This window comes from Manis javanica, chromosome 7 (assembly GCF_040802235.1).
Source record: "Manis javanica isolate MJ-LG chromosome 7, MJ_LKY, whole genome shotgun sequence".
NCBI lineage: Eukaryota > Metazoa > Chordata > Mammalia > Pholidota > Manidae > Manis > Manis javanica.
Window position 1 is genome coordinate 33854953 of NC_133162.1, and position 12052 is coordinate 33867004.

General features: G+C 49.6%; 1 protein-coding gene across 1 annotated transcript; it reads right to left on the reverse strand.

The window, feature by feature from the left end:
* Positions 1 to 6605: 6605 nt before the first annotated feature.
* Positions 6606 to 10220, reverse strand: CYP26A1 (cytochrome P450 family 26 subfamily A member 1). The gene is made up of 7 exons (XM_017665708.3): positions 9938 to 10220; positions 9540 to 9764; positions 9001 to 9291; positions 8754 to 8912; positions 8104 to 8238; positions 7419 to 7571; positions 6606 to 7133 (listed from the first exon to the last, which is right to left on the reverse strand). The coding sequence occupies exons 1-7, from the start codon at positions 10124 to 10126 to the stop codon at positions 6792 to 6794; spliced, it is 1494 nt and encodes a 497-aa protein (XP_017521197.1). The 5' UTR covers positions 10127 to 10220; the 3' UTR covers positions 6606 to 6791.
* Positions 10221 to 12052: the final 1832 nt, after the last annotated feature.

A 12052-nucleotide genomic window follows, 5' to 3' on the forward strand; every position in this document is an offset into this window, starting at 1 on the left:
CCCAGGCAAAGCAGGAGAGTTGGAGGAGATCAGGGTCCGATATTTCAGAAACCTGAAAAGTAATATAAATGAATGAAGAAGGCTGTGGGAGGCTTTGATAAACCAAAAGCTTAAACACCCACTTTCTTAGGCTCTACCCAACATCCTCCAACTTACAAGCTTGGCCCAGAGGACCCCTTAAACTCCATCCAGCTGAGAAATTCTGAAGTAGATGTTTTCTGATGTCAGCTGTAAGTGTCCATAAGTGATGAGTCATGATGATAATATTAGAAATAAAAGACTGACCAGAAACAAGATGAAAATGCTTTAAGAGAGGGTGGTGAAAATGTCTACCCATTCACATAAAAACTAAGTGTGGTAGCCAGCCTTCCACATGACCCCAGATGATTCTCATCTTCTGGTGTTTGCTTCCTTATGTGGTTCTCTCCTATGCTGGGTAAGGCTAATCCATGTAATCAATAGGCTGTAGAAATGATGAAGTATAACTTCCAAGACCAGGACAAAAAATGCTGAGGCTTCCGTCTTACTACTTTTTTAGATAATTTGCTCTAGGGGAAGCCAGCTGCCATATTGAAGCTACCCGAGAAGTCTTGTGGAGAAATTCATATAGCAAGGTACTCCTCCAAAAACCATGTGAGGAAGACATGTTGGAAGTGGATCTTCCAGCTTCAGTCAAGCCTTTAGATGACAAGCCCCAGTCAACATCTTCACTGCAACCTTATGAGAAACTCTGAGATGAAACCACACAGCTAAGCCACTTTCAATCAAGCACTCTGAAAATTCCCCAAGGATTGAAGACCCAAAAAGTTGCAAACTGGGAGCCAGCAAGGGCCATAAACAAGTTTTATTTTGTCTACATAATTTTTCTTAAATGCAAATTAATCACCAACATGTAAAACCTAGGACATTCCCGTGCAAATTTGGATTTCCAGCACCTCCTGAAGGATTGGAAGTGCTAGGGCTGAGCAGCACGGGCATCTTTAAAGGGAGCTGGTACACCCACATTAACACACCCACCACTTCCTGCTATTTCTCTTCCTGGCTCACCGCACTTGTGAACAGTACCTGCTGCCCCTCCTGAGTCTATGATCCTTGATTTTAAGGACAGAAATCTTTTCATTGGTGTTTCTCAAAGTGTGATCTCAGTACCACAGCATCAGTATCAGCCTCACCTGGGAGCTAACTGGAAATGCACATTCTTGGGTTGATCTAGAAATCCGGGGTAAACCTCAGTAATCTGCATTTCAACAAGCCCTCCAGAAATTTCTGATGAATGCTACAGTTTGAGAATCACTGTTTCTCACCAATAAGGTTTCTTGCTTTGGGGAACTGTTGTAGTTTCCTGGGGCTTCCATAAAAAGTACTATGAACTGGATGGCCTAGAACAACTGAGACTTACTGTCTCACAGTTCTAGAGGTTACATGTCTAAAATCGAGGTGTCAGCTCCTTCTGAAGCCTGCAGGGGAATGCTTCCTTGCATCTGCCTCCCTTCTGGTGGTTTGCTGGCTCCCTTTGGCTTGTTTGAACTCTAGATACATCACTTCAATCCACCAGCTTCAGCTGTTGTTCTCCACTGTCTTCACATCATCTTCCTCGTGGGTGTGTCTGCCTCTGTGACCAAGTGCTCCTTTTTATAAGGATTCCAGTCATATTGGACTAGGGCTCATCCTAAGACTTCATTTTAACTTGATTTCCTCTGTAAAGACCCTACTTCCAAATAAGGTCACATTCTGATGTACAGAAGGTCAGGACATCAACATACTGGCAGTGGGATACAATTTAACTGATAACAGAAACCATCCTCTGCTGTTCAGTATAAGGGACTGAAAATGTCTGGGAGATCCAGGTCTACCATTGTGCAGATACAGCCCCCAGTCCCACCAGAAGTGCTAACGATCTGTACCTCTGCTAGGCTTCATGGCAGATCCTTGGCAGCCATGCAATCTCACATTCTCCCGGCCCCTCTGAGCGGCCAAGCACTTGCAAGGCACTGTGAGGAGCAAGAACCTGGAAGCAATTTAGTCTCAAATAATCTGCTCACCTGCCCCTTTTTCCTGATATGTATGTCATTAAACAATTATTTTTTAATTGAGGACTAATACTGTAATGTGCTGGCCACCCAACTGCCAGTCCTAATCCTCTGTTGTGACCTTACATTTCTTTGAACCTCAGATTCCTCAGCTGCAAACTGAGGGACCTGGATGAACCATTCATAATGTCCCTTCCAGCTCCAAAAGTCTACAACTAATTGACATTAACAAAATTCCCATTTCAGAATAGCGAGGTCCCTCCTCTATCATTAAATAAATCAGTGTTACTTTGGATGGTATGTCCATACTTAATCAGTCAGTCAATGTCTGATTGTCAAATATCTATCATAAGCAAAGCATGTTGTCCTCTTTTTACAATGCATTTGAGTTAAGTGAACCCATTAGTGGCTTCAAATAAAACTCTTGAAGCATCTATGGTCAGAAATGAGGAGATTTCCCACCCCTGGATGCACCAGGAAGGGGTTTGTGCAGGGAGACACTGTACATTGTGGGTCAGCTTCTGTGCCGTGGGTGTATGGTTATGAATATTCCAACATGATAACTCTCCCCCAGAAAACCCACCACATAATCCAGGGCTAAGTTTCCACCCTGTCCCAGGGCTCTAACTCCAATTGACTCAACTTCAAACGAAGGATAGCTTGTTTGGCCAAATACCCATGGAGCATCGGTTTCAGGAATGTAACATGCTGTTAAACCACAGCCGTGTAAGCTTGTGGCTGCTGAGATTTTCCAAGGATGAAAGTTTCACTTTTCAAAGAAAAACATGGCACCGCAAAGCTGGAGAGATATAAGGTGCTGGTGCCGAGTGGCCCCAAGAAGTTGTCTCTCCCAAAGAACATCCACTATGTGTGAGTGTGTTCTAAGGGAGGGGAGAGAGGAACATGGCTAAACTTTCAAGGTTTGAACAATGAGACAGAGTTCCTGCTCAGCTTTTCAGAAAGCAGAAAGAAAGGACAGTTGGGCAGAGTCCAGGGTCAGCGTGTGGCATCACAGAGGCACCAGGGAAAGTTGCAAGGTGTCATCACAGAAGCCAGGCTGTACGGATGGTCAGCATGGCACAGCTGGGAGGGCTGGGGATGCAGACACACGAGGCGCACTGGGAGCACAAGGTCACAGGGCAGGAGAGAGTTTCCCCAGAAACCAGCTCAGGGCTCTCAGTGTCTCTGTGAGGTTACATGCCAGGCACCTTGGGCTCCCACCTCCACATCTGGCTCAGGTTTGGCAGAACAGTCACCAAGGACTTGGAATGCAGGAGGGTGGACACCTGTCTCCCTAGACTGGAGTTCATCTGCATTTTAAAGTAAAATAGGTATCCAAGGAACTGAATTAATTGAGAATCAAATCTCAGGGAATCACAACTCTTTAATTTGGAAGAGACTTTGGGGATCATTTAGCCCAGCCTCTCCCTCCATGTCAGATTCGTTATGACTGCCTAGTTATCCAGCTTCTCCTTGGATGCCTCCACTGACAGGAATCTTGCTCCCTCACAAAGTAGCCTGTGTGATCACCGAAGGGCTGTAGTGTCTCAAAGGTGTCTCGAGTTGTCATGTTGTCCTTGTAGGGTTCCAACACCTCCTTCCTCCTGACTTTCCCTCTTGAGTGCATGCTCTGCCCCTCAGAACAGGTCTAAACCTGTATTTTCTACAACAGCCCTTTAACTCTTTGAAGATGGGGCCACCATCACCTCTCTAAACATCCCCAGTGCCCCGCACAGTGCTTTTGTGGAATGACTCCTGGACCCGGTTAAGGCATCTGAACACTGACTAATATACCCGCCTCTTTTGAAAAACATGTTCCCTGCTCCCCCAAAACTGAGAGCCATTTTCCAAGGAGAGTGAGAGCATTGCAGGTCAGAATATGGGCAGTGTGTGGGCAATGTGGCTACTTCAGGAACTGAACGATGGAGGTGAACCCAGCCCTGGAAGACCCTTCCAGAGGGGCCCGGCAGCCTTGGCCAGGCCTGAAGCTGAGAACTTCGTAAACCCTTGCATGGTCTACAGCCTCTCACTGTCTGGAGTAAAAGCAGGCCATAGGCCAGAGTCTGTGGACGTTAGATTTCAGGAACACTGGTGGAGAAAGCCACTGGGCCCTGAGCTGTGCATAGAAGGTAACAGCCCGCCCCCTTGTGGGCCTCAGGAGCGTGGCAAGGTGCAAAAAGCACCCTGAGCCCTTACAGATGAGGGGCCTTGGGGGAGCAGCCACTCCCTGGCATCGCTCCTGTTTCACCAGTTGCCTCTTCCAGCCTGCAAGAGAATTGATCTGGACTGTCACAAGGCAGGGGCATGGTAGCAAGGGACACAAAGAAAGTTAGGAGGTGGAGACTCCTTGGTCCAGTTGTCTGGCAACAGAAAGTTGGAGAGAAATCAGGCAAGTGCTATTAGCTGTTAAAAAAAAGGGAGGAAAATAAGGCAGCAGAAGGGCTTTCCTTATTCTGCCACTCCCTGGGTGGCCCCGGGGCAACTCACAGTCCCTCCCTGGGTCTCCCAGGGCTGAGCTAGGTGAAGGCTACAATCCCTCCTAATGCTTTTGCATTACAGGCCAAGCTGGAGGCTTTCATATGTCAGTGTTGACAACGGCCTATCACTGGTGGTACCACACCCCTGACTGAAGAGAAGAGGGGACAGGAGGCAGCCAGGGCAAAGGGCAGGTATGGAAGAGAAGGCAGAGGGCACCAATTTGGCCAGCTTGGCAAGCCCACCAAAGCCCTGGGAAGCACACTGCCCTTCCATCACTGTGCCATGCAACTGGGAGCCCCAAAGCCAAGTTTAAATCTAGAATTGACCTCCTCCTGAAGCATCTCCACTGGGTGATAGGTGGACCCTGACCCAGAGGGGCTTGTGCCCTAAACATGCTTGCCCCAGATAGATGGAACCCAGGCTACTTTAACATCCACACAGGGATTCTGCCTCACACGCATACAACTGCCTTTACTCAGCACAAAGTGAGGTATGAAAGATCGTGCTTTTAAAGTATTTTCGAGGTAAATTCCACACTACTCTGTAATTGATGAGTGTAATTGGGCTAAATGTAGCCCTGGGAATGCAATCCAGAAACACTTTCCTCTAAGCTCTCCAGATACAAAATAAAGGTGGATTTTAAAAATTGAATTATATGCTAAAATGGCTCAAATTTATTTCTGCACTATGTTCAGAGACACATGGTCGTGGAGTCACCAAAAACGTTGTTTTGCAATGCTGTCCTCGGACAAAATGAAAAGTATTGAAACCCTTGAAAAATGGCCTTGTATATATTATCTGAACTAATGTCCTCAGGCTAGCACGCTCCTAGTCGGAATGATCTGGGGGTGGGGGGAATGTTGGAGGAGTGGGGGAAGGTCATCTTTTGCACAGTACTCTCAAGCTTTGGCTGAAACTCAGTAAGTCTGTAATTTCTCATTTAAAAAAAGAGACATTAGAAGGTTATCACAAGGCATGACAAGTTATTATGTGAACACCCCTTAAAAATCAGAGGATTCCAGTCCTAAGTACAATCCATTTTCTACCTAAAAACTAAAATCAGGTAGAACATGTAATTCTAATTGTAGACAGAACCCTTCCCAAACACCTATTTAGACCACCCAGTTTCTGCAGCACTGCCAAATTCTAAAATTGTAATGAAAATTTTAAAGTCCAAACCTACAAGCCATCAGAGGTTCAGTAAGCAGATTGTGCCATTTCAAAACTGCAAATGTGCTTGCATAAGCAAGTCACCAGGGCTAACCTTTCTGGATTGAGAGTCTGGCCTTCAGTTCAGAACATGGCTGTGCCAGGGTCAGAAATGTGACAAAACTGTGCTTTCACGGAGGTTAGCCAAGGTTCACAGGGTCATGACTGGGCCATTTTATCAGTCATGTCAGGCTCACACCCTATTGCCTGGCATAGATAAAAACTTTATCTGTCAGCTTGCTAAATCTACTCCTGCCTTATTTTCAATAAAGAAAACCTGGACTAGCTTATCTAAACCAGAGCTGGGCCTTTACCAGTAATGTTTTTATATGCAACTTCTGAATAAAGGAAATATGCCAGGATTTGGGGTCTTATTTTAGTCAACAACTGTCCATAATCAGAGTGACTGGCTTTGTCTTACCTAATACCTTCACTTCAGAAAAACAGTTCTCGTGCTATGTGACAACATGGATTTATTATGTTTATTAAATGTAAGAAGTTTATGGTTGAAGGTGTTATGTTAGAATATGAGAGTTCTCCAGCTGTCACCTTTTCAAATTCATCTTTCCCTAAAGTAAAGCAAGCAAACAAAAGCTCTAAAATAAACTTCGATCAATTTTCCAAATAAGGACTCTAAATTACCATGGAAAAACTTGCAAAGTTACCTTTAGACTCACACACCTCCACAATATGTGTATTTTCTAGTACCTGTTAAGAGAAAAAACAGTTAGTTTCTTCCTCACAGAAAATAAACATGTACAGATGAGAAATAAGGGCAGGCACGTAGACATTGAGAAATCTGGTTGAGATTCAAATATAAAACCAATGAGTTTTCCCTCTTAAATGCAAAACCAGTAAGACTCTTAAATGCAAGACAAGCACCTTCAAATTTTACTTTATTTATAAACCATTCAAATTCATCATTTTAATATTTAAAGATTGTGGTACTGTAGTATAGACACATAAATATTATAATATAGATTTAGAAATTAAATACAATATAATCAACATGACATTATGTAAAAATTCATATGTACACTTCAAATAAGTCCCAAGTCCTGGCCTTTGCACCCATCAGATTTCCCCCTGAAAATGAGTGAACCTTGCTGGTAGATCGTCCACAGGGTACACGGTGGGACTGGTTTTCATAGTAGGAGGTCCATTTAGAAGCTGCCAGTCACAATGCCTGGCCAGCTCCACTGTAAATATTTTGAGAAGAATTTTTGCAAACTCTTTCCCTACGCAGCTTCTAAGGCCTCCTCCAAACGGTATGAAGCTGAACCTGGACGCATCCTCTGGGTGAGGCAGCAGAAATCGGTCAGGATTAAATTCCTCCTTGTTGGTGAAGATATCTGCCACATCGTGAGTATCACAGATACTATAGATAACATTCCAGCCCTTGGGAATCTGGTATCCCTGCAAAAGATTATGAAGTCTCAAAGGTTGACAAACTGGAATTTAACTTTCAACAACGAAAAGCTATTACTGATACCCTTGTTGGAGTTATGAGTTGAAAGAAAGGGGGAGTGTCGGGGGCACTCTGGAAAGAAACAGACATGCAGTTTGCCGAAATGTGTGTCCACTTGGGGCAGCACTACGTTATTAAAAGCATAGGAAATTTAAGCCAATGCACAGGGAAGCAAGGGGAGATTTAAAACCACAACAAAAAAGGACAGAGAGAAAAGAGAACTTTTAACTTACATTTAATTCAAAAGTCTTAAGAGCAACCCGAAACCCTCCTGGAACTGGGGGGTTCAGTCGAAGGGTCTCTTTAATAACGCACCCAATGTATTTAAGTTGTTCCAAAATTTCCACATCCAACTTATTGTCTCGATTGCTCTTGCAAAGTAAACCCTATCAAAACAGTCATACAGAGGTGAACAGTTATCTTGTGGTCCAATAAAATCAGCAGACGTAAACAGGGCTTAAGTGGCGGCTAGACCCAAAGGGCCCCTGTGTTGGGAGTGTGAGGGGGAAACAGTGGTCATTTGCCTGCACCCCTTGGCCCTAATCCACTACCTATTTACAATTCCAGAAGAATGCTGCTCACCAGTTAGAATACCCGAGCTTCTCCACGGCCCCTCATCACCACAGCTGCCCCCTAAGAGTCCCCTGCCCTTGGACACACAAATCCAAGAAAGTGGAACCTATCTGAAAATCTCCAAGGTCCTGTGAAAGTGGAGTAGGGGTAGGAATACAAGGTCAACCCCCCCACCCACCCAGTGGGATCACAGCTCAAGACTCCTTCCTTTTTATTCGAAAGCTAATTCTCTTTCCCACCCACCCTTTGGCCCTGTACTTTCAAAATACTCAAGGAAGGCAGCACATTTATTGGGAAGTTGGCTAGGGAGCAGCTGGATTTCTTAAATTAATAAGGAACCCCTACCTTACTCTTCAGCTCCTCTCGAACTTTCTGGAGAACGTGGGGGTAAAGCCCCAGATAAGTGATCAGAGATGTAGCTGCACTGGCGGTGGTTTCATGTCCTCCAAAGAGGAGTTCAGTTGAAGATTGCTTTAGTGCCTAAGAATGGAATGATAGGAACCCTTTTTACAAGTCTGCATGCAATTTTACAGAGCAATTTACTCAGAACCCAACTGAGGGTGGAGGGGGAAGATGAGAAGGACTAAACCTTTGCTGACAGAAAGTCAAGGAAAGCAACATTATCAAACAAAATGCAAAGTCCCTTCAGTTCAGTTAGAGCAGGTAGGCCAGCAAGATCCCACCCTACTCAGAGCTTGATTTAAAGCCCTAGTTAGTTGTATTAAAATCGCCCACCAATTCTTTACATTTTGCAAATTCCAACTTTCCCTTTAAAACCTTAATGGGCTAGAGGTCGCTCCCAACTCTGCTACAGCCTCTGCCCACAGCTCCCCCCGACTGGTGTCTCCACCTTCCAGGCCCCATTCCCGAGGTGTGGGCGTACTGCCCACTCTGGGAAGCTGAGCAGCAGACAAGCACTTTGGAAACCTCGGGAACCAAGCTAGGAAAGCCAGGGGACCAAACTCCGCAGTGCCTCTGCTGAAGCTGCCACTCACCTGCATGTCCAGCCTCTCTCCCCTCTCCCACGAGTGCTCAATCAACAGCTGAAGCGCATCTTTGCAGCCCCCGCCTGTTTCGGCCGTCTGCAGCCCGCAGATCTTGGCGCGAATGTTCTCCTCAATGCGCGCGTGGATTAGGTTCCGCGCCCTCATGCCCTGAGCGCAGAGAACACACGCAGATAAGCAGAGGTCCCGCACCCGCGCCCCGGGGCCCCTAGCTCTGCACCCTGCATGCCACCGTTACCCGGTACAGCCCGCTGAAGGGCACATCGATGGGCAATGAGAAGAGATTGCGGGTCATTTCCTCGAAGGCCTCCACCAGCTGCTGCTCGGCGTCCCCGCCGCTCGCCAGCCGGGGCTCGCAGCCCAGCAGGATACGCATGGCGATGCGGAACATGAGGCGCTTCACCTGGGGGTACACCAGGAGGCCGCGGTCGCCGCAGCTCAGCCACTGCTCCAGGCAGTTGCCCACTTCCTCGGCGATCACTGGCACGTAGCACTGGAGCGCCTCGCGGCTGAAGGCCCGCATAATCACCTGGGCTCCGAGGAGAGAAGGGTGCTGAAACCGGGCGCTACACGCCCCTCTCGTGCCAGGGTCCCCTTCCAGTCAGCCCCCACCCCGTCAGACCCAAGGCACTTCCTGCCTGGGAAACCTACACTGCGCTTGAGCGGCTCCAAGCCAACGTCTCCAGCAGCTAGCGCTCAGCCAGCATCTATCTGCCTGAACCACTCCGGCGAACTAGGTCCCCCTTCCTGTGCTGGCGCTGCCATCCCCGCCCTCACCTTCTTCCGCCGCTTGTGCGAGGAGTCGTGCAGGTTGGAAAGGCAGCCGGAGCCCAAGATGGTGCGCACCGACGCGGGCCAGTGGACCGACACTAGTCGGTGCTCCCCGAGCAAGATGCGCCGCACGTTAGCGGCGCCCATCACCCGCACTGTGGGCCGCCCGAACAGATGAGTCTTGTAGATGAAGCCGTATTTCCTGCGCTTCATCTGCAGGAACTTCCTTCGCTACGAGAGCGGAGAGGAGGGCGTGAGGGGGCGCCGGGGAGCGCCGCGCCTCCAGCTAGTCCCGATCTTAGCCCATCACTTCCCTCTCTGGGTCGCCTACCCGGACTTCAGTGGAGGCTCGGAGCCGAGTCAGGCTCGGAAGACTCATCTTGTCCCGCCCCAAGCTCCCTTACCTGTAGCACCATCTGCAATGTTTCCCCAAAGAAGGGGAAGCCCATAGTTCCGGGGGGCAAAGGGAGGGCGCAGCTGCGGTCGCGGCTGCTCACGCAGTACAGGTCCCAGAGCTTAATCGCGGCTAGGAAGAGCAGCAACGGGAGCACGAAAGTGCAGAGCGCACTGGCCAGCAACGCCGGGAGCCCCATGGCACGCCGCGGCCTCCCACGCCACCTGCCGCCGCCGCCAGCGCTCCAAACCCTGCCCGCGCCGACTTTATAGGCGGCCCAGGTTGCTGCTCACGTTACCTTGGTCAAATTAGCTCACCCAAAGTTCATCTTTAATTGCGGATTGGGCCCCTGGCTCCTCCCTCCGCGAGGCGCTGCCCAAAATCTTTAACCGTTTGTTCCGCGCCAAGGCAGAGGCGGCGCGGTGGCAGCTTCCCTCGGAGCGCGCCTCCTGGGGTGAGGGGCTAGAAGCAGTCTGCCTCCCCAGTACAAGATGTGCGGAGCTCCGAGACGTTGGCAGGGGCCGACCGGAGCTCCAGGGAGCCGGAACTCCGAGCCCTGGGCTTTCTGGCGGGCTCTTAGGATTCCTCCGGCCCGCTACGACGGGAGGTCCCAGTCGAGAGCTGCCCTCACTAGCTTTCCATTTACAGGCACTGCGTGGGCTCCCCTACACCTGCTGGGGGAAGCAAAGGAAAAAGCGTTCAGGGAACGACCAGCGGCCTCGCCCCACAGGTGGGCAAATTGAGGTCCAGAAAGCAGAGCCAAACGCAGGCCTCCCGACTCTTCCGAAGATCCCACAGAAAAGCCCAGAGCCAGAACCCAAGCGAGAGCTGCGGGAAATCAGCCATGATCCGCGTATCATGAATCCCAGCTCTGCAATCCCCTCAAGAAGGCCAGCACTCGCCAAGGCTTGGAAGGTCCTACTAAAAAGTTCAAGAGAGCCTCAAGTTCCCTCAGGACTCCAGGTGCTACCCTGCACAAGCCCGAGCCCCAACTCTGCGCCCCAGTAGGGGACCGCAATTCATCCGCGGCTCCGCAGCCAGCACCCGGCAATTTGGCCACTGCTGGCCGGCTTCCGAGGGCCGTGGGGCCTGCAGCCCCAGCTAGGCTGAGGGAAGAAGGTCCTCAGCCCTGGGAGGGTAAGTGGACAGAGAGGAAGAAAAGCCCGCCAGTCTGGGCTCCGAGGCCCCGCTCCATCTCTTCTTGCATGACCTTGGACAAGTCACCACACATCCTCCCTGTTCCTCCTCCTCAATATGGAGGTGATCATACCCGACCTGTCTGCACCTCTGAACAGTTGTGAGTTTCCAAAAGCGGCTTCTGGTTGCAAATACGATTCCTAGCTCGGGGCACGCTAGGCGAAGTTACTAGGGTGACCTGAACTCTGGACACTGTAGCCCACCTCCACTCTCCCAGCCCCCACTCCGCGTAAAGCCACGCAAGTGAGCGATCCTAAACCTAGGCTTCTGCCTGCCTCTGATGGGAGTGTTGAGGGAATCTGTACTGGGAAGCAGGTCTTCGGGCTTTAGCCCAGCTACAACCAGCCGCTACTGCAGCCAATGCCGGGATCTCGGGCACTGCAGGAAGGCACGTGCGCTCCCCGCCAGCCCGGCCCACTTGCTCCCTTGGTTTGAGCGCCGAACGCACCAGAGGCGCCGAAAATGAAACAGAATGATGTCCGTTTGTTTAATACTGAACTCTGCGTACGTCGCACGCCTTGGAAAGCGTCCCTTGGAGATGGGAAACCCTTTGATTCTAAGAGCTGTTAAATATGTGGCCCTCCCGCGGTGGTCCCCAAAGCCGGAGTGATCGGGAAACGTGTGCGGAATCGTAGGGACGACTGCACAGTCCCCGCAACTCCCCAAACCCTGTCGCCCCAGGACTTGATTTGGAGATTGACATTTTCCCCATAACCCAACTCCGAATTTCAGAAGTTCTGGGGAAGAGCTCCTTGTCATTTCTTTTCCCAGTGTTTCCCAGTGTTCATTCTTCTAACGATTTGGCTGCCAACTTCTGGGTACCGGCAGGAACGGGGGCGAGAAGCGAGAGAGGTAATTCTCAGAAATCCTGGGCCCGCCCCCTTCTGGACAGTGCCTGCCGCCGGTGAGCAAAGCTAGCGGGTGGGGG

What these genes read in the sequence shown, in the direction of transcription:
- CYP26A1 (XM_017665708.3), bottom strand. Translation starts at nt 10,126, where the DNA reads ATGGGGCTCCCGGCGTTGCTGGCCAGTGCGCTCTGCACTTTCGTGCTC. An exon ending in CGCACAAGCGGCGGAAGAAG is followed by an intron (nt 9,292 to 9,539) that starts GTGAGGGCGGGG and finishes CTCGGAGCCCAG; the next exon opens with GTGATTATGCGGGCCTTCAG. An exon ending in GAGAGGAGCTGAAGAGTAAG is followed by an intron (nt 7,572 to 8,103) that starts GTAGGGGTTCCT and finishes CTGTTTTGATAG; the next exon opens with GGTTTACTTTGCAAGAGCAA.